At 38.5% G+C, this 21,791-nt stretch overlaps 2 protein-coding genes across 2 annotated transcripts; both read right to left on the bottom strand.

The window, feature by feature from the left end:
• Positions 1–7,279: 7,279 nt before the first annotated feature.
• On the bottom strand, positions 7,280–14,944 carry LOC110260575 (olfactory receptor 6C2-like). Its single transcript, XM_021091231.2, has 2 exons — positions 14,638–14,944; positions 7,280–9,174 (listed from the first exon to the last, which is right to left on the bottom strand). The coding sequence occupies exon 2, from the start codon at positions 9,147–9,149 to the stop codon at positions 8,211–8,213; it is 939 nt and encodes a 312-aa protein (XP_020946890.1). The 5' UTR covers positions 9,150–9,174; positions 14,638–14,944; the 3' UTR covers positions 7,280–8,210.
• A 5,482-nt stretch (positions 14,945–20,426) lies between these two features.
• Positions 20,427–21,398, bottom strand: LOC100512033 (olfactory receptor 6C2-like). Its single transcript, XM_013984123.3, has one exon. The coding sequence runs from the start codon at positions 21,363–21,365 to the stop codon at positions 20,427–20,429; it is 939 nt and encodes a 312-aa protein (XP_013839577.2). The 5' UTR covers positions 21,366–21,398.
• Between the last annotated feature and the right edge of the window lie 393 nt (positions 21,399–21,791).

Here is a 21,791-nt window from a genome sequence, read left to right as displayed (position 1 = left end):
TGTTTTAAAAACAGAGCCAGAGTAATTTTTCATAACCTTCCATGAGATCCATTTCTCTGTTTAAAACACTCTCTAGAGTTCCATTTCCCTTGGAATAAAATGCAAACTCCTTACTCTGATTTAAAAGCTCATGATCTCACTGCCATGAAAGTCTCCTAATCTGTCTCTTGCTTATCCAGCTTTACTGGCCTCCTTGAAGATGCCTAGTTTTTTCCACCCCAGGTCTTTTGCAATGTTTTCTCCCTCCTAGAAATGCTATTTGCATTCTTGCATGGATGGATCTTATTTTTCAACTGCCAACTTAATTATAACCCCTTGGAGATGTGTTTCTGGAGAAGCCTATCTGTGTTCTTTCTACCTCCAAAGTGATGAGCACATTCTCTGTTTATATCTTTTGTAATAATTTGTAATTATGAATTCATTTCCTTTTTACCTTCATCTGCTGCTCGAGAGCAAGCGCCACGAGGACTCAGGCTTATCTATTTTGTCCGCCACTGTAAATACAGGACTAAATTTTTACCTGGCACATAGCAGATAATCAATCTCTTTTTCTTGAGTAAATGAGACCAGGCATTTTGTCTTTGATAACTGATTGACTAATTCCATTTAAACGTGTAATTGAAAAGTTACATCTTTGGTCTATTTACATTTTAGATTTTCAATTAAGGACCTCAGTATATTGAGGAAATTTTATTTTTTATTTTTTATATTTTTGCTTTCTTAGGGCTGCACCTGGGGCATATGGAAATTCCCAGGCCAGGGGTCTACAGCCGCTGGCCTACACCACAGTCACAGCAATGCGGGATCCAAGCTGCGTCTGCGACCTGAACCACAGCTCATGGCAATGCGGGATCCCTAACCCAGTGAGCAAGCCCAGGGATCGAACCCGTATCCTCATGGATCCTAGTCGGGTTCGTTAACTGCTAGGCCACGAAGGGAACTCCTGAGGCAATTTTAGAAATCAGAAGAATAAATGGTTGCTTTCAGTCACAATTCCCTATAATGATACTGGGTAATTTCATTTCTATCTAAGAGTAAATAAGAACTAATCTTTTAAAGCTAGTTGGGGATAAGAGCGGCGTCCTGGAGGGAGGACTGTAGATGAAAGAGGCGGCCTAGAAGTAAGGTCTCCATTTTTGTTCATCTCTTAGCCCCGTTTTCTCAGAAGGAGCTTGTCCGGGGCCAGTGGAGACCTAGCTCTTAGGTCGCCTCTGAGCCCATCTGGGTTAATTAGAGGAGGTAGGAGTTAAGCATGTGGATTCTGGAATAAGATAGGCACCAGGGCTTGATATTTGGGTCCAAACCATGGCCATGAAACCTCAGGAAGTTCAGGAATGGGCTCTGTTTCCTAGTCTGTGACATGCAAATAATAGCTGTGTGTTCTTCATGGGTTAGTATAAAGATTACATACAGTAATTCTTTTAGGCCCTTAGCATCCTTCCTGGAATAGGACAGACATTAAATATGTTCTATTTACTCTTTCTCTTTCTTCCCCCAGGACCTGCTGCCTCTCCCTGTATGAACAGGGTTCGCCTACTGTCTCACACTTTCTCTTACCTTAGATTTGGGCTCCTCTCCTTGCTACGTTCTGTATATGTATTTTAAGTTTTCTGCTATCTTTGAACTTAAATTCAAAATTATAAGGTCCTCTTACATTTGAAAAAACCTAACATTTGTTGAAACGTCTGTTCTTCATGGATGTAATTCAGCTACATTCAATACAACATGTGACTTCATCCCCTGAATTTCTTTTACATTTATAATCTACACGGTTCGTACTTTCTAATTTGATTCCCTGCCCAAATCTCTTAGTTTGAACATTGTTCTTTGGGATATTCACTTCATATCCTCTCAGTCACCACAGTCGTAGTCTCTCCTGAGCTTATTATTGTAGGGTCTTCTTCTTCTTTCATCCCCTTGCCTTACTTGAGAACTTCCTTGCAATTCTCCCCACTAATTTATAAGAAATCTCTTTTATGCCCTGTATGTGCCATCTGATGCTTTCTCTTTGAACTATTTTAAAGGAACAAGAAAGAAAAAAAAAAAGCTAAGTCAAATGGGTGCCAGGTTACTATAAATAAAATGATTCAAGCCTTAAGAGAGCTCTATTAATTGAGAGAGATAATGCACCTTAATAATTATTTTTGCCTAGCCCCTAAGTTGAAAGGTAGAAATCAGAGGATGAGCGGTCACCAGGCTTATTAGGAGCAAGGTCTAGGGAAGAATCAAGCTTTCCTCAATCTGATTTCCATGGTTTTTCCCATTCTTCCGAATTAGGAGAGAATTTCAGGAATTTTTTCTTGGTTTCCCTGGTTTCTACTCACCCATTAGGAATTTTGCCACATCTAATGTGCTTTCTTATCTTTCCGGAGCACCCAGAAAATTCTAGTTGTTTCCTTAGTCTCTATTTTACTTTGGGGAAAATTTACCATCAGGGCTATAGGAGATCTGGAAAATAAATTCACCTAATGTCTTAGAAGCTGAGAATCATATTTATGTTACTCACATCAGGTATAGTTATGTTTTTAATTGAAGAATAAGACCATAATGAAGAAACTTCTGGGATAAGAATAGGTTTTTAATGGAGATACTAGGGCCAAGTTTCCTCTTTCATGTGCATTCAATTTAATTCACAAACCTCTCCAAGGAAGGTAATAATAGGTAACATTTCTAAGGCAGATACTAAATGTTACTTATTATGTTTAACCTTTAGATCACCTCATTTAATTCTCAAATCAACTCTCTGAGGTTGGTTGTAAATTAGTCTTCATCTTGGAACTGAGGAAACCAAGATCCAGAAATATTTAGAACTGTGCCCGAAGTCATTGACTTGGACGTAGTAAAGCAAGAGTCTGGATCCAAGTAGCCTGACCGCAGAATGCCAACTCATAACTATTACAGAACACTCCCTTCTCAACTATTTATTTGACTGATTTATTTATGCTCTTTTTTATTTTGAGAAAATGACCAACATTATCTTTCTGATGCTATATGTCAAGTAACCTTCTGGGAATGAAGTGGATCAATGTAGGGGTTATGGTAGAGAGATAGATGGTCTTCAACAATAATAATTACATTTGTAGAAACTGGAAAGTTTTCCATTTATAGTCTTTATCTCTAGGGCTTTAATTTCTCTCATCACTGGCATGGAACAGGATCTTCCCAGGAGACCTCAATTTGTTTGGAACATGAATGGTTTTCTCTTGGATGTTTCAGCGTATTTCCTATGATGATCTTGAGGTGAGTTTCCCCTGAGATTGGGGAAAGGTGGCTCTTCTCTTCCCAGCGAGTGTGCAGTATCGTTTTCAAAAATGTGCTCAGATCACACTTCAGAGCCTTCTGTCCCTGGATTTATGGACACGAGTCTAACTTGAATGTGTAACAAATGGCTAGTCTGTTAACTGCTTTCTTCTCAGGTACAGCGAAACAACTCAGGGAATGACCACACCAGACTAGATGTTGAAGTTGAGTAGCATTCCTATTAGCCTTCCTTATCTTCTGATCTGGATTCCCACACATGGTGTCTACCAAGCTCTCCTCCACCTGGGCTAAGCCCCATGCACCCATAACATTCTAACTTTGGTCCTTGCAAAAATCCATTGGTAGCATAGTCTCATCTGGAACATTTTGGGTAAACTCATGCAGAATAGCATATGAGAGTTCATTGATTTATTGTGGTGGCTTACTAATAACTCATTGCTTTACTCTTCAAGTATGCTTTCTGGTACTGCTTGTTAAATATTGGGGAGTCTCTCTAATGGTAGATATTCAAGTTGTGTAGCAAAAAAAGAAACATTAGGGAAGCATTGTTGCTGGATTAGGAGAACAGGAAGACTTTCCCTGGATCCCATGCACGGATGACCATTTTCTTCTCCTAAAAATTTACTGTCTTACCCTTGGAATTTTTCCAGAGAACATCTTTCTGAAGTCTTACTAAAATTCAAATGTCATTAGTTAGAGAATAGAGTAACATCTGGGTATCACGATTGATTCCTATTGTGAAACCATCTTCCTAATTATTCAGCACCCAAGTTCTGAAACACGTAGGTCAAAGCCTTCTGCCCTGTAACTTTGAACTACTTGGGTTTTGGAGGGTAAGCAACTGGTATGACTAAATAAATCATACTCACCTTTCAGATTGCTGCTCATGGCTTCTGTGAGCAATTTAACCACAAAGATCCTTAGGATAACTCAGAGGTGAGAAGAGCTTGTTAGCGATGGTGCGTCCTACAATATTTTTCAGGCACCCACACACTTGCACTCACTGGCACGTCTGTGAGTGGGCAGAGGTCTCTTAGGGTTTCATTGCCCACAATTTCCCGGGGTCTTTCCCAAATGTCCTTTGCCTTCTATAGTCTTGAAAAGGATACCAAGTAAAGAATATTTTCTGACTCAAATTCTAGGAAAAAATACTCATATGTTCCGTATAGTTGAAAGAATTAAAGACTCTTGGCATGGTGAGAAATTCTCTTTGGTTTTGGCAAAGTTGATATCTTGACCTCTTCAGAGGAAGACTCCTTGAAAATTATATATTAACAAGAATGGTATGAGTTATATCTGCTCCTCAATAGGTGTGTAGGGATCATCTGATTAACCAGACAATAGGACCCCTTGGGATCCTAGGTTCAAAAGTTGCTAATTAACCTATTGTGCCATGAACTTAGTGAGAAAAAAATAACACTTCTCAGTTGGGACTGTGTCCTTGGAGAAAGGAAGATGCAAAAATAGGATAGGAAATAAGGGCAAAGCAGTAAGTGTTTATTGTTGACCAATCACAAGTATGGTTTCTTAAAAATTGTGTAAATTAAAGTACAGTTGATTTACAATGTTGCATCAATTTCTGCTGCAGAGCAAAGTGATCCAGTCATACATATATATATCCATTCTTTTTCTCATATTGTCTTCCATCATGTTCTATCACAAGTAATTGGATATAGTTCCCTGTGCTGTACACAAGTGTGGTTTCTTTCCATTTTTCTTCTCATTGCTGAAGGGATGCTTCTGCTGAGTTTAGAGAAGAAGCCTCTCAGGGATGCCCTGAGATGCTGGACTAGGGTGAAGCCTTAGGAGAAAGAGCTCTTCCCCTGGCCTGGGGCACTCATTCACCTCACGTGTGTTTTGCTCAATTATATGACTCATTGCTGTGAATACTCAGGATATTGTACAGTCACTGTCCCACTGTTTGCAATAAACTTTACTGTCAGATTAATAGTAATTAACCTGAGTGGAAAGGAGCAAAACTAAATATTTCAGGTCCATTTGGACACTCCAAGATCCACTTCCATTCATAGCTTGATGAGAGTTATCATGAATGTATTGACTTTTATTAATTTTTTCTATAACTAGTAAATTAGTGAAAATAAAATAAATTTAGTGTATCTATAAAAATAAATTAATTTTTCTCCTTTTGTAATTGGAGGTAATGACATGATATTAGTAGATTTACTAATGTTAGACCATGTTTTCATCCCTGGAAGAAACCAAAACTTGGTCATCATTTAAAAACTTTTTTTATTGAAGTATAGTTGATTTACGTTGTGAAAATTTCTGCTATACAACCAAGTGATTCAGTTATATGTGTAAACACATCCATGGTCATTGTTTTTTTAAATTAGAAAAAGTTCAACTTGCTAATATTTTACTTAGTATTTTTTTGGGGGGGGTTAATTTACTTAGTATTTTTGTATATGTGTTCTTGAGTGAGTTCGTCTTTCAGATTTCCTTTCTTGCAGTTTTCCTACATATTTTAAGTTGGAGGTTATATTAGTTTCCCAAAATAAATTGAGGAATAATTACATTTTTTCCAGGTCCTTAAATTTTTTTAAAAAAATTATCTGTTTCTTGATAATTAAAGTATTAAGTGTAAAATATCTGGGACTAGTGTTCTCTTTGCTGGAAAATTTAAAACTATTGATTAATTTCTTTAAATTTTAAACCGCTATATAGTTTTTTATTTTATTTTAGAGGTCATTTTAAAAAGAGGAAGTAGTTCATTTACTAAAAGAGGAAGCAGTTCAATTGCTAAATTTTAGTTAATGTTTTTATGGGATTTTTATCTTTCTTGTCTAAGTTGTATCTGTCAAGTAGCTTTTTCCATTTTTAATATTTTTTGTATCCTCTTTATTATTTCTTATCAATTTTACTAGAAGATGAAAACCATATTAGTTTTTCGGCGGGGGGGGAAGCTCTATTAATTTCCCTCATACTGTATCTTTGTTTTCCATTTCATTAATTTCTGCTCCTATCTTTACATATTAATATCTCCTTTTATTTAGAGTTTTAAAAATTCCACTAAAGTTGAAAGTTTAACTTCAGCCATCTTTCCCAAACATGTACATTTAAGATATAAAGTATCCCTCAAATTAATAACTTCAGTGCATGATACATGTTCAAATATGTACTATTGGGATTCAGTTTTATGATAGATACATTGAATATTAACTCATCATACTATGAATTGTATGCATTACAAATGAAATTGTATGAATTTGAATATGGATTAAATACAACTGTGAATAAATATGAATTTAAAATTTGAATATAAATTAAATAGAAAAATGTTTTATATAATATATATGTTCATTTGTTGATGAATATGTTGTATAATTCCACTATTTTTGGGTTTTATTATGCATTTTTAGGCATACAAAAAATTTGATGATGTTTTCATCTTTTTTTGTTTTTTAGGGGTGCATCCACAGCATATGGAGGTTCCCAGGCTAGGGGCCTAATTGGAGCTGTAGCTGCTGGCCTATACCACAGCCACAGCAATGACAGATTCAAGCCACTTCTGCGATATACACCGTAATTCATGGCAACACTAAATCCTTAATTGAGCAAGGCCAGGGATCGAACCCGCAACCTCATGGTTCCTAGTTGGATTTGCTTCCACTGCACCACGATGAGAACTTCCTCATCTCTCTCTCTCTCTCTCTTCTTTTTTTTTTTTTTTTTTGGTCATGCCTGAGGCATGTGAAGTTCCTGGGCCAGGGTTTGAATCAGTCACAGCAGTGAAAATGCTGAATCTTTACCACTAGGCCACCAGGGAACTTCCATCTTTTTCTAAACATGAAGGATATATGCTCAGTTTTGCATTTTTTGGCATTTACTATCCATCATAATAGAAATCTTTCTATGTCAAAGAGCTTAAAATATTTTTTTGCAGATGTAAGGTATTCTATAGAATGGAACTTCTGTTGAACAGAATAGTTTTCTTTTGAAAGATATTGTAATTCTTTTGCTATTACAAGCAGTGATGAAATGAATGACTTTAGAGGGATATCAGTTCACACATTTATTTACATACCACTAACTGGAAGAAAATATGTACCTATCACATATCTGATAAAAGGCTTCAATCAAATTTATAGAGAACCCTTACAACTCAGTAAGAGGACAAGCAATTCAATTAAAAAATGAGCAAATTGTTTGAATAGCAATTTCACCAAAGAAACACAAATAGATGTTAAACACACAAAAGATGCTCAATGTCACTTATCAAAGGGAAAGTCAAATTAAACCCACAATCTGGTGCCACTGCACACTTATGAGAATAGTCATAATTAAAAAGAGTCAAATTCAAGTGTTGGTGCGTATGTGAAGAAACTGGACCCCTCAAACATTGCTGGGAAGAATAAAATGGTACAGATTTAGAAAACAGATTTATAGATACTCTACAACTCAACAATTCCACTTTCGGTACAAAAGAATGAAAACAAATGTCTCACAATGACATGGAAACAAATACTCATCAGCTAGTGAATGAATAAACATGCAATGATACTATTTGCTATAAAAAAGGATAAACTATTGATAAATGCTGCAACGTGGTTGAACCTCAAAAATATTATGCTAAAGGAAGGAAGGTGGACACAAAATACATATTATGTTTCCATTTATAACAAATGTCTGGAAAAGGCAAATTTATAGGAGATGGAAAACAAGTCAGTGGTTTTACTGGGGGCTGGGAGATAAAGGGGGTCATCTACTGCTGATGGTCATCAGGAGAATGTGTATGGTCATGGAAATGCTCTAAACTGGATTTTGGTGGTGATTGGCACAACTCTGTTAACTTACTAGGATTTAATTGACAGTGCAGTTACAGCTGGTAAATTTTGTAGTAAATTTTAGTTAAATTATGTCTCAACAAGACTGTTAAAATAGGTACAGGACGTTCTTTTACATTTCGATCTTTTACGTTCACTATTTTTTTAGTTTTTTGAAATAGCTGCAACCCTTTTGATCATGTCTTTGAAAGCTTGTACCACTTGCTTGTTCCTCAGAGTATAAATGAAGGGATTCATTACGGGGGCAACTGACGTTGTCAATACTGACACCATCTTATTCATGGCAACCCCTTCTTTTGCGTGTGGTTTGATATAGATGAAAATGCAGCTTCCATAAGTGATAGAAACCACAATTACATGGGAAGAACAGGTAGAAAAAGCCTTTTTCCTTTGCTGGGCAGAAGGAAATCTGAGAATGGTCCTGATGATGTAGGTGTAGGACAGAATTACACACACCAAGGTGAACAGGAGGGTCAGCACAGCCAGGACCAAGACAAATCGCTCTATGAAGGCTGTGTCTGAGCAGGTAATCTTCAGGATGGGAGCAGCATCACAGCCAAAGTGATCGATGACATTCGAGTCACAAAACTCGAGGTCCAAGCCCATTACATAGGGCGGGAGGACGATGATCAGAGCAATCACGTAGCAGCCAAGAAGGAACCTGATGCAGACTGTGCTGCTCATGATGGTGGTGTAATGCAGGGGTTTGCAGATGGCCACGTAGCGGTCATAGGACATGGCAGTCAGGAGAAAAAACTCGGTCACACCCAGCACGATAACAAAAAATAACTGAGTGGCACAAGGATTATAGGTCACTGTGTTGTCCCCAGTGGCAAGGGTGTACAGGTATCTGGGGATACAGACAGTGGTAAAAGAGACTTCTAAAAAGGAGAAATTCCGGAGAAAGAAGTACATAGGGGTTTTAAGGCGGGAATCTACAAAGGTGAGGGTGATGATGGTGAGGTTCCCAATCACACTCAGCAGATAGGTGAGCAACAGAAAGATAAAAAGCAGAATCTGAAGATCTGGGTCATCTGTCAGTCCCACCAAGATGAAGGTTGTTAACACAGTGTAATTTGTCATCACTGACCTCTGGCTTCTGCATATTCTGTTGGTAAAAATAAGGCAGAAATGGGACATCAGTAGGGTTCACACGAATTAAACATGGGAGTAAGGTGAGAATGTCAGGCAGGACAATATCACTTTATTTGATAATGTGCTCGTATGGGTGGCTCATGCTACTCCAAGATTCATACAATAGCGTGGCCAGAAAGCTGGTATTAAACATTCTTACCATTATGTTAATGAGAAGACTATGGTACGAGGACTTCTAGAGTAACTCCCCCTCCCCCCTGCAAAAAAAAGGAAAGGCATAAACAAAAAAAACCCCAAACAAAGGCTGGGGATGAAATTCTTTCAGATGATATCAGCCAGGTAGAAAAACAAAAACAAAAACAAAAGCGCTATGTATCACGAATCATATAATGGCACCAGAAGGGTAGCAGGGCACAGTGGCTTGGGGCATGGATTCTGGAGCTTAATTGTCTGGGCTCAAGTTATGATTCATTCAGCTTGTGACTTTAGGCAAATTATTAATATCTGTGCATCAATTTCTTCATATTTAAACCATGAAGAATAACTGAATTTATTTCACAGGGTCCTTAAAGGAATACATGAGTAAATATATTCAAACCACTTGGAAAATTGCCCGGAATAGAATAAACACCATACAAGGGTTTTCTGCTGTTATTACTGCTATTATTACTATTATTATTATTATTCTATATGAGGCTTTTTGGGCCATGCCCACTACATGTGGAAGTTCCAGAGCCAGGGATCGAACTCGCACCACATCTGCTCTACCTGAGCGGCTGCTGAGTCACTAGAGAAATCCTACAAGTCTTTAGAATTAATGCTGGTAATCCACCTGGTCATAATTTCTGTATATCTTCTTTCAGTGGAATGTAAACAGAGTTGATTATAACAAAAGATGTGAAATTCCTAAAACTTCTCCTATTAATCCCTGTCTTTTCTGAATTCCACAACCAAATATGCTCATTTAAAATTACTATTGCTGGGGGATGGAGTGGGAAGGACTGGGGGTTTGGGGTTAATAGATACAAATGCCTACATTTAGAATGGATGAGCAATGAAGTCCTACTCTATAGCACAGAGAACTATATCCCATCTCTTGGAATAGACTATGATGGAAGATAAGAAAAGGAATGCGTATATATATATATGTATATATATATATGTATGTATGTATGTATGACTGGGTCACTTTGCTCTAGAGCAAAAATTGGCACAAAGTTGTAAATCACCATACTTTAATAAAAAATAAAAAATAAAAATTGAAATAACTATTGCCTTTCAACTCTCTTTTCTTTCAAAACTAGAAAAAATGAAACAAAGCATCCTCTACATAAAACCATAATGTTCTTTTAAACAGATACATTGAATGATATCATTTCTCAGCTTCGATCCCTTCAACAGCTTCCTTCTGAATTTGGAATAAAAGTGACATTCTCTACTTTGGCCTGAAAATTCCTACATGATCTGGCCCCTGTGTATCTCTCCAACCTCAGCTTTCATACTTTTTCTCTCGCTCAGAATGCCCTGTTTATAGTGGCCTTTTTCAGTTCCTCCAACTTCAGAGAGGAGGTTCTGTGTTCTTCCACACAAACCTTCTGTGAACGTGGGGTTTTTCAGTATTCCACTGCACTGCTTTTCTTACGGCACCACTTTACTCTTTGTAATTACACATTTTCTTTTCAACTTGTTCATCTTTATTTCCTTACTAGATTGCAAGGCTCATAAGGACCCAGATTGTGTTTATTTTATTCACTACTCACACTGGACTGCCCAGCAACATGTCTGGCACTCAGGAGGAAATAAATACATATTTATTAAGTTAATACATGAGACCAATCATTTTATACATGGAAATAAATCTGCTGAATTTCACTTTTACTGAAACCTCATTCATCCACTTTCAGATAGTCACTTAACTCCAACAATATCTCTAAACTTCTTGAAACTATTTTTGGCATGAACAGTAAAGAGGTCATTTTACCAGTGAGTCCCCTGATTAGACAGCAGGCAGATATCTTTGCCTGGGCTAAAGAGTAAATCAGACAAAAGTGTTGATCAGTCAGATCCCATCAATGATCCAAATAATGGCTCTGCAGTACTCTGCTGCCTTCGTTTCATCCTCCGTAAAATGTGGATATTAATCCGTCTTCCTCATTGAATTGTGGTGAGGATTAAATAAGATTAAATACTATGGTTCTTAGCATAGTTTTAGGGAGTTTATCAATACTAAATAAATGCTGAATATTTTTATTTTTACTCTTTCTTCTTCTTTTTCCCTTGAATAGGAGTTGTTCCTGCCATGGTGCCTAATATTGTTTCCTCTTTGGTTAAGTGAAGTTTGATTCCCTTTCCATCCATTCTGCAATCACAGCTATCCTCCTCAATATATCTCTCAGACTTCCATAAAAGCTTCTACTCTGATATTATGAGGAGTTCTGGAATCTCACATGATGTGCTTCCTTGACAAGCCTATTCACTAACAGAGCTCTTAATTGATATAAAACCCAGTATTCTCTTCTTTCCAAGTCCATTTAGTATTTGTCATTTACTCTTTGCAATTTGTAGAGTAACATGTTGACACTATTTCTTAATCCATCCACCTCTCTTTGAACTCATCCCCCAACTGCATATAGCCTTTAAATTATCTTCTGGCATTGTCTTTTGCCTTGATGCCCCGACCCTTCAAAACCTTGTGCCAATTCAGAATATGTCATTTAAACTTGCCTACTAACTTAGCTGTCTCTTCCACACTCAGTTTGTGTCTCTTGTCTCTTTCTTTATTTAAAAATACACTCAGCCTTGATGGAGTTCCCACTATGGCTCAGTGGGTTAAGGACTTAATGTTGTCTCTGTGAGGATGCAGGTTTGATCCCTGGCCTTGATCAGTGGGTTAAGGATCTGGTGTTGCTGTGGCTGTGGTTTAGGCTGTGGCGGCAGCTCTGATTCCCCACTAGCCTGGGGAATTTCATGTGCCATGAGTGTGGCCATAAAAAGAAAAAAAAAACCACTCTGAGGCTTGATGACCACCAGTCCCCTTTATATAAAATTATTACCTATAGATTAGGAATAGATTGATACAATCTTAAATGCAGCTGATAATGTTGTACCTAATTCTGAGGCTGAGAATAGATCACTGAAAAAGTATATATAATTGGTTTGTTAATGTCAGGAAAATAAATTTGTCCTCTGAATACTAATTACATATTTTCTTTACTATAATAATGTGGGGTAAAAGTTTTAGGAGTCTGTTTTTTCTGATCTTCAGATTTTTCTACCTCTCTTGTATTCTATATCTTCCAAATGATTGCCAGTCCACTTATTCCTGTTTCTCAGTCACTAAAATCCTCCTGGAGAAATTAAGAAGTGAATAATTTATTATGCAAAAGGTTAACCACTTAGTGAGTGTGTCACAATATTCAGAAAGCTGCTCTCAGCTTTCTTGTGGTAGAATTGGAAAATGGATCAATACTAAGGTTCAAAAGTTGGCAATGACGTTGAGCTATAGATTCTAGAGATATTTTGCTTTTAATTGAAAAGCACATCTCTGATGATGTGTTTCAATACTTCTGAATAAGGAAATCCATTTTTTCTCCCTTCAGAGTAATTTCTGAATCTTACTAGGCTAATAGCAAACATTTCTCAAACTTTTAATATGTGCCTGACACTTTACCTGGTGTACCTCAAATAATACAGCATTTCTCTGAGGCATGTTGTATTATAATTCACATTTTGCAGATAAGGAACCTGTGGCTCATGAGTATTAGGGGAGCTAAAACTTATCCATCTAGGCTGCCATCCATTAGCATATAGTAAAGCAGGGGTATGAAGACAATTAGACTCCAGAGATCTAGTTCTTAAACATTTCAAAATATCGTTTTTTAACTTTCTACTTCACCTACATATAAGCTCTACATGACTGGGCAAAGGGAAGAACATGGATAATTGATTTCTCCCTGCCCTCATTGCCTCTATTTTTTGAGTGGATAGTCTTTTTTATATGATGCTACCTCTGCCTACCTGATATCCCCCAAGTCCAGGGAAACATGGCTTTTTACTTCTCAGTGAGGGATGGACTGTGTCCAGTTGCACCGTATAGCCCCTCCCTTGCTTTTCAGACAGCATTACAGGGAAGCAGAATGGCCTCTGGCTTTTGTTACCTTCTAGCTTGTGCCATTCCAGGTAATACAGAGTCACTCAGGGAATGACCATAGGAGATCAAATGTTAAAGGTGAGAGATCAAGTCTCTGGACCCCAACTATTTTTCCATCGTATATACCTAATTCCATCTCTTACTTTTTTTTATAATTTTTTTATTTTCCCACTGTACAGCAAGGGGGTCAGGTTATCCTTACATGTGTACATTACAATTACATTTTTTCCCCCACCCTTTCTTCTGTTGCAACATGAGTATCTAGAGAAAGTTCTCAATGCTATTCAGCAGGATCTCCTTGTAAATCTATTCTAAGTTGTGTCTGATAAGCCCAAGCTCCCTATCCCTCCCACTCCCTCCCCCTCCCATCAGGCAGCCACAAGTCTCTTCATGTCTTACTTTTGATCAAGACCTCATATGGTACCTTGCCTTGGATTATTTTATGGGCCCTGAAATTGTTCCTGTTTTTTCCTCCAAATCTCAATGTCCCCTGGATAATAAATTAATAAACCCTTGTGCAATAGCATAGAAATGTCCTAACTTAATGTGTTCATTGACTAATAGCCTAATTTTTAAGAGCAATTGTCTGACTACTCCTGGCCCTAATAGTTACATGTATTGGTACACTGGTACAAATAGGTAACTGACAGATACTTTGATCAGGTAGGTACCTGGGGACAAATGTGTTATAAAATATAAAATATAAAGAAGGTTATATCCTCAGCTTGGAAATTCAAATTGTATAGTAGAGAACAATGAGTGAGCCATTTGCACTGGATTGAAAGTAAAGGGCTTTCTCAGAACCTTTGCTGGTAACTATATCCTCCATAAATATCTGTTTCTATTCTTTTTTTTTTTTTTTTTTTTTTTTTTTTTGTCTTTTTGCCATTTCTTGGGCTGCTCCCGCGGCATATGGAGTTTCCCAGGCTAGGGGTTGAATCGGAGCTGTAGCTGCCATCCTATGCCAGAGCCACAGCAACTCGGGATCCGAGCCGCGTCTGCAACCTACACCACAGCTCACGGCAACGCCGGATCGTTAACCCACTGACCAAGGGCAGGGATCGAACCCGCAACCTCATGGTTCCTAGTCGGATTCATTAACCACTGCGCCACGACAGGAACTCCTGTTTCTATTCTTAACTCTTGTCCTTTCCATGAACATTATTCGAAGATCTTGTTCAAAGTCATGCCACATATCATAGAACAAGGTGATTTCTCAGAACGGTTGGTTCTTCTAGAATACTGCCAACTTTTTTTAGAACCCAAATTTGATTCTATGAGTTTCAGGTGGTAAATATTGGGTAAAGCCACCTTGGTTGTACTCACCTCCTTGATGGTCCTTCATGGCTCCCGAGTGTGCTTTAACCACAAAAGTCCTTAGTGTGACTCAAAGCGCTGCAGGAATGGATGACTGGAAGCAAGTCGGTGTGGACCTCAACAAATTGTTTGTGTGCATCCCCACAGACGTACTCACAAAAATTCTGTGAGTGGGAAAGTTCTCCTCAGTAAACCAGGTTTGATAAGTTCCAGTCACCTTTTCTCTTAAGAAGTTGAAAAGAAACAAAATCCCATTATATGTTTCTTCTCTATCAGTAGGAAAAACTGTTCATGTATTCTGGGTACCTGAGAAGATGGAAAGACTGTGGAAAGTGATTAGAACTCTCTCCAGTTTGGGAAATTGATATTCTGGGCTTTTCAAACAGGGAGACCTGCCTCTCCCTAAAATTTGCATTTGCAAGAGAGCGGTAGTTATATCCACAGAGTCTGCAACAAGTGTGGAGAGATCAACTGACTGAACAAACAAAAGATTCCCTTGGGAGCTCAGGTTCAAAAGTCACTAATTAATCTTCAGTGTAATTAACTTGAAGAAATTCTTTAAAATAAAAGCTTTAATCACGTATCAGTGGGAGGAGTGTCTTTGGAGACAGGTAGATGCAACAGTAGGTCATGTGCACCACAGAGGGAGTCAGAGGAAGAGTCTGAAGTCACTTCTGTCCACACTGCACAGGCGTCGTTCAGTTGAGCTCTGGAGGGAAGCTGCTCAGAATTCCCAGAGGGAAGGCAGGTTTAGATGAACGCCTATCCCTCTGTGTCACATCGGAAATAGTCCCTCCCTCTTTTCTCAGCAGCTTTCTCTTCTGGTGACCTTTCTTCACATTAGACATCACAAAGGATTAGGGGCATTTGTGTTCAGTTTTCCTGTGTTTGTTTTCAAGGTCTGTTACTGTCCATGTTGGTCAAAGGGTCCAAAATTGCAAATGTGCAGGATGAATAAATCCAGAGTCTAAGGTACAGTATGATGGCTGTACTGAATACTGGAGCTTCATTAAGAAGATAGATTTCATGTGTTCTCACCACACACACACACACGCACACATATGAACACTTGCACACAAACATGCACGCACATAAATGTGAAGAGAACATTTGTTAGTTTGACCGTAGCAATAGCTTCACTTTGTGTATCAAATCATCGTGTTATATATGTTATATATATGCAACTTCTATTTAAAAAGGTCAGTTTCAGTCTAATCCCAAACAAAAATTGATACAAGGAGTGAAGGATTATAATTATATACACAAGATTTTTATTTTTAAAAAATTAATCAATACATTTTATAGAATATTTCCTCCATTTAGTGCCCTACCAAAAAACTAAAAATAGAACCACCATATGATCTAGCAATTGCACTCCTGAGTATAAAAAAATCGAAAAACACTAATTCGAAAAAATACATGCCTTCTAATATTCATAGTAGATTACTTACAATTGCTGAGATATGGAAGCAACCTAAGTGTTTATCAACAGATGAATGAATAAAGAAGATGTGGTATATATACACAATGGAATACTACTTAGCCAGGAGTTCCTGTCGTGGCTCAGTGGTAATGACCCCAACTAGGATTGTGAGGATGCGGGTCCAATCTGTGGCCTTGCTCAGTGGGTTGGGGACCTGGCATTGCGGTGTAGGTTGCAGATGCAGCTCGGATCTGGCATGGCTGTGGCTGTGGTGCGGGCCGACAACTGCAGCCCTGATTCCACATCTAGCCTGGGAACTTCCCTATGCTGCAGGTGTGGCCCTGAAAAGGAAAAAAAATACTGCTCTACTGCTCCACCATAAAAAGAATGAAATTTTGCCATTTGCAGCAATGTGGATGGAATTTTCATTATGCTAAATGAAATAAGTCAGACAAATACTGTATGATATCACTTATATGTGGAATCTAAAAAAGTACAGCAAACTAGTGAATATAACAAAAAAGAAGTGGACTCACAGATGTAAAGAACAAACTCATGGGGAGAGGGAACGGGGTACGGGTACTATAGAAGTAGGGGGAAAGGGTTATTATGGGATTATATGAAATCATATACGCCAGAGCCACAGCAACGCCAGATCCAAGCCGTGTCTGTGACCTACACCACAGCTCACGGCAATGCCAGATCCTTAACTCACTGAGCAAGGCTGGGAATCGAACCCTCAACCTCATGGTTCCTAGTCAGATTCGTTAACCACTGAGACATGACGGGAAATCCAAAAGGAAGACCAATTTGGATAAAAATTCAAAAAGCACAATGCTGATTCTCCATGTTAATTATCTATTTGTGTTAAGAGCAGTTTACTTCCAGTCATCCAGACTTAAACCATACAAGAAATTCAGACTTTGCTTTCATCTCACATTAATGTCTGTAAATATCATTATTTCTAATTTTCATATTTGCCCTAAACATTTTGCCCAGATAGAGAAGTTACCCCAAAGAGTTTTGAAGGACAGTCTCATACATTTGTTTGATCCAGTTTTCTTATAAAAAAGGCTCTCTGCTTACTTCTCCACCTTTCTAAATCTTTTCTGAGTCTAAGGAGAGTTCAATACCCTCATAGATTCTGCCTGAATAGAAAGCACTATTGTGTTCTGGTTACATGCCTGGGCTCTAGATTCAGATTATCTGGGTTCAAATCTCAGGCTCTCGATCAGTTTTGTGTCTTAGGCTCTATGCACAGTCTCTCTATTTGCAATACAAGAATGACACTAATAGCATATTATTATTAATTAATAATACTATGTTGATAATAATAATAATGAACATACAGAGTTTTATTTGATTCTATTATTACCATACATATTACTTAGAGCAATGTCTGGCTCATAGTAAATATCATGAATGCTACTATTATTTTACTTGCCTCAGGGGTTTTCCTTCTATATTGAAAGCACTTTTGATCTGTGCATTCATATGGCACTTCGACCCCTCTGTGACTGGCATATACACAGTGCAGTATATGGAATGGTTGGCCACCGTGGACCTGCTGCATAGCACAGGGAACTCTACTCGCCATTCTGTGATAATCTATATGGGGAAAGAATCAGAAAAAGAATGGATATATGTGTATGTGTAACTGATTCACTTTGCTGTACACCTGAAACTGATACAACATTGTCAATTAACTGTGCTTCAACAAAACTTAAAAAAATTACACATGCCCCTTTGTGAAATTTATTGTATTTTTAACTTTTCATGGTTGAATATTTTTTGTATGGCATTGTTGCCCTCGGGTAGGTTAACTTTATTGCATTTTTTTTTTCTTTTTAGGGCCGCACCTGCGGCATATGGAGGTTCCCAGGCTAGGGGTCCAATCGGAGCTACAGCTGCGGCTTACATCACAGCCACAGCAAGGCCAGATCCGAACCGTGTCTACAAACTACACCGCAGGTCACGGCAATGCCGAATTCTTAACCCACTGAGCAAGGTCAGGGATCAAACCCGCAACCTCATGGTTCCTGGTTGGATTTGTTTCTGCTGCGCCACGCCGGGAACTCCCAGCTTTATTGCATTTTTTATACCATACAGCAAAATGCTGGACATATATTTAAATATTTATTAAATTATAAACAAAACATGAGTTAAAGGCCAGAGGATTTCTAGGGTTCTTTATATTCCCAAGGGACACATTCACTTTTTGGAGGTTTTTAAATATCCAAAGTAACTTTTTTTTTCCCCTCTCTTCAGAGTGGCCACCTTGGGATCAATTGTGCTGACAAACAATACATTCCCTGGGGACCCTGGTTCTGAGGGAATAATAAAGATCCTTTGTTGCCATCTCCAAGAACAAAAGTGAAATAGAGAAGTCATTCCAGAGAGACGGGTAAGAAAGTTGCAATGAGAGTATCAAACACAGGTCATCAGCAGACTAAGGAGAAGAATGAGAGATGGAACAATGGGGTTGAATGACATCCTTGTTTTGAGCAGCCAGCAAAAGAGATCTTTTAATATTCTTTCAAATCCATCACTTGAGTGGCCACAGGTTTTTGCTCAGCATGGAGAAAATCGTTGCCATTTAAATCGAGGATTGTGTTTACTTGTTAATAGGTTTTTTTTTTTTTTTTTAAAGAACAGTTTTAGATTTACAGAAAAATGGAGAAAATAGTAGGGATGATTCCCATATAGTGTGTGCCCAGTTTCTCCTTTTAAAATCTTATATTATTATGATACATTTGTTACAATTCATGAACTAATGCATTATTATTAAATAAAGTCCATAGCTTACATAGATTTCCTTAGTTTGTACCTAGTCTTTTCTCTATTCATGTTCTCATCTAGGACACGACATTAGTTAGTTGTCATGTCTCCTTAGGCTCTTCCTGACTGTGACAATTTCTCAGACTTCCTTTTATTTGAAAACCTTGAGGCGTTCCCTTTATGGCTCAGTGGTTAATGAACACAACTAGGAACCGTGAGGATGCTGGTTTGATCCCTGGCCTCGCTCAGTGAGTTAGGGATCCAGTGGTGCCATGAGCTGTGGTGTAGATCGCAGACGTGGCTTGGATCCCGCGTTGCTGTGGCTGTGGTAGCTCTGATCCGACCCCTAGCCTGGGAACTTCCATATGCTGCAGGTGAGGACTAAAAAGCAAAAAAAAAAAAAAAGAAAGAAAAAAAAAGAACTTTGACAGTTTTGAGGATTACTGGTCAGGTATTTTGTATGATGCCCCACAGTTGGAAATCAACTGATGATATTAGGAATGGAGTATCAGTATAAATTTTCGGAATACTTTTTCATCAGAGATTTGTCTCTTCTCTCGCCTTTGGTAATTTATCCAACCATTTATTTATATCAGTATGGGCTTTTTGTGTTTTAGAAATTTTAAATAAAAAAGAAGAAAGCCTTGGGAGAATAGATTCCTATTTTCCCCAAATATTTTCAAAGTAGAGAAGAAACTTGTACATACTTTGGAATGAACAATTGTAAATATCAAAATTAAAAGTACATTTGAGAAAGTAGATGAGGTTTAATAAACACAGATAATGCTGTGAAAGCACAAAACTTTATTTTCATAATTACAGAGCTAGGAAATAGTAAAAAGACTATCAGTGAAAAGAAACAATTTTAATTATTTGGTCCAAGGTCCCTGCATGACTGTTACCTGTTTGTCCACCTTTCTCCCGCTACTCTTTCATTTTCCCCCCACATAATACCTGGATTTAATCTTCAGTAGTCAGGGTAGGCTAAGCAACCAAACATTCCTTAGATTGTCTTCCCCAGGAGTTCCTGTCGTGGCCCAGCAGAAACAAATCTGACTAGCCTCCATGAGGATGCAGGTTTGACTCCTGGCCTTGCTCAGTGGGTTAAGGATCCCATGTTGCTCTGAGCTATGGTGTAGGTTGCAGACGCGGCTCAGATCTGGCGTCACTGTGGCTGTGTTGTAGGCTGGTGGCTGCAGCACTGATTCGATGTCTAGCCTGGGAATCTCCATATGCTGTGGGTGTGGCCCTAAAAAGACAAAAAAAAAAAAAAAAGAACGTTCTCCCCAAATTATGAACTTTTTTGATGTTTTGATCAATCCTCCTAATCTCTAACATTCTCCTTAAATCAAGGAATAATGTAAGTGTGGATATTGGAGAACTTATCTAACCAAAACCTACCTACCCTGGATCGTTAACCCACTGAGCAAGGGCAGGGACCGAACCCGCAACCTCATGGTTCCTAGTCGGATTCGTTAAGCACTGCTCCACGACGGGAACTCCGAAGAAATTCTTTTTATTTTGCGAGTTCAAGAATGTTGCTCTTGGGTCCTTCAGATTTAAATTTAACTTAGTCTCAAAACTCACCAAGAGTCTCTTACTTTTTTGTGAGAAATACCATCCGTTTTACTGTGCCTTTGAAGGCGTCTTTCCCTTGTTTATTTCGAAGTGTATAAATGAACGGATTAAGCAAAGGGGCAACTGAAGTGGTGAGAACAGACACCCCTTTGTTAATGGCCACTCCTTCCTTTGCCGAAGGTTTGATGTAGATGAAGATGCAGCTGCCATAGGTGATGGAAACCACAATCATGTGGGAGGAGCAGGTGGAAAAGGCCTTTTTCCTTTGCTGGGCAGCGGGGAATCTTAGAATGGTCTTGATGATGCATGTGTAGGAGAGGACCACACACACTAAGGTAATGAGGAGAGACAGCACAGCGAAACTCAAGACAATTCTCTCTATGAGCACAGTGTCCGAGCAGGTTATCTGTAAAACGGGAGATGTGTCACAGCCAAAATGATCAATCTCATTGGAGTCACAGAATTCCAGCTGGAGGCCCACGCCAAGGGGCGGGAGGATGATCAACAGGCCGGCAAACCAGCAGCAGAGAACGAGGGTAGTGCAGACTCGGTTGTTCATGATAGTTGTGTAGTGCAGGGGCTTACAAATGGCCACGTAGCGGTCATAGGACATAGCGGCGAGGAGAAAAAATTCTGTGGCTCCAAAGAGGACAACAAAAAATAATTGAGTGGCACAAGCATTATAGCTAACGGTATTATCTCCAGTTGTCATAGTATACAGGAATCTGGGAATACAGACAGTCGTGAATGAGACTTCTAAGAAAGAGAAATTTCGGAGGAAAAAATACATGGGTGTTTTAAGATGAGGATCCGAAAGTGTGAGGGTGATAATGATGAGGTTCCCAGCCACACTCAACATGTAGGTGAGAAGCAAAAATGCACAAAGCAGAACTTGGAGTTTTGGGTCCTCTGTCAATCCCAGCAGGATGAATGTGGTTATTACCGTATGATTTCTCATCACTGCCTCCTGCTAAGTCAAGGGGGATTCCACCTGAAGAAAGAAGCATTGTAAGAAGCTGGTATTTGGATCTGAATGAATCATCCCAGCAAGCCAGCTCACATGCGCTTTCTTCCTTTACTTAATAATAAATTTGTTAACATAGCAGTGCTTTTGACATCTTACTAAGAGGCATTTATAGACAGTATCTATTACAGATCTTATGTCTATAAGAGAGATTGATAATTCTAGCATAGAATTAGATAGATAATTCTCTGATTCGAAAGCATATGTACAAATATAGAAACAAGTGTATAATGTGTCTGATATGCAGTTTTCCAACAGTACTGCCTTGATGTTGTGTGTCCTTCTGAAGAAAGTGATATCACATTTGAAATTTGTTCTCTCCCATCCTCATCTGTCTTTGTTTTCCATACCACACCATAC

This window comes from Sus scrofa, chromosome 5 (assembly GCF_054392235.1).
Source record: "Sus scrofa isolate SSC_HxYL_T2T_F1_AM1 chromosome 5, Sscrofa_HxYL_maternal_Yorkshire_Landrace_v2.0, whole genome shotgun sequence".
In the NCBI taxonomy this organism is placed as follows: Eukaryota; Metazoa; Chordata; class Mammalia; order Artiodactyla; family Suidae; genus Sus; species Sus scrofa.
Note: the sequence above shows the minus strand (reverse complement) of the source record. Positions and strands in the feature narration are given on the sequence as shown.

Excerpts from the sequence above, each read along its gene's own strand:
- LOC100512033 (XM_013984123.3), bottom strand. The coding sequence starts at position 21,365 with ATGAGAAATCATACGGTAATAACCACATTCATCCTGCTGGGATTGACA.
- LOC110260575 (XM_021091231.2), bottom strand. The coding sequence starts at position 9,149 with ATGACAAATTACACTGTGTTAACAACCTTCATCTTGGTGGGACTGACA.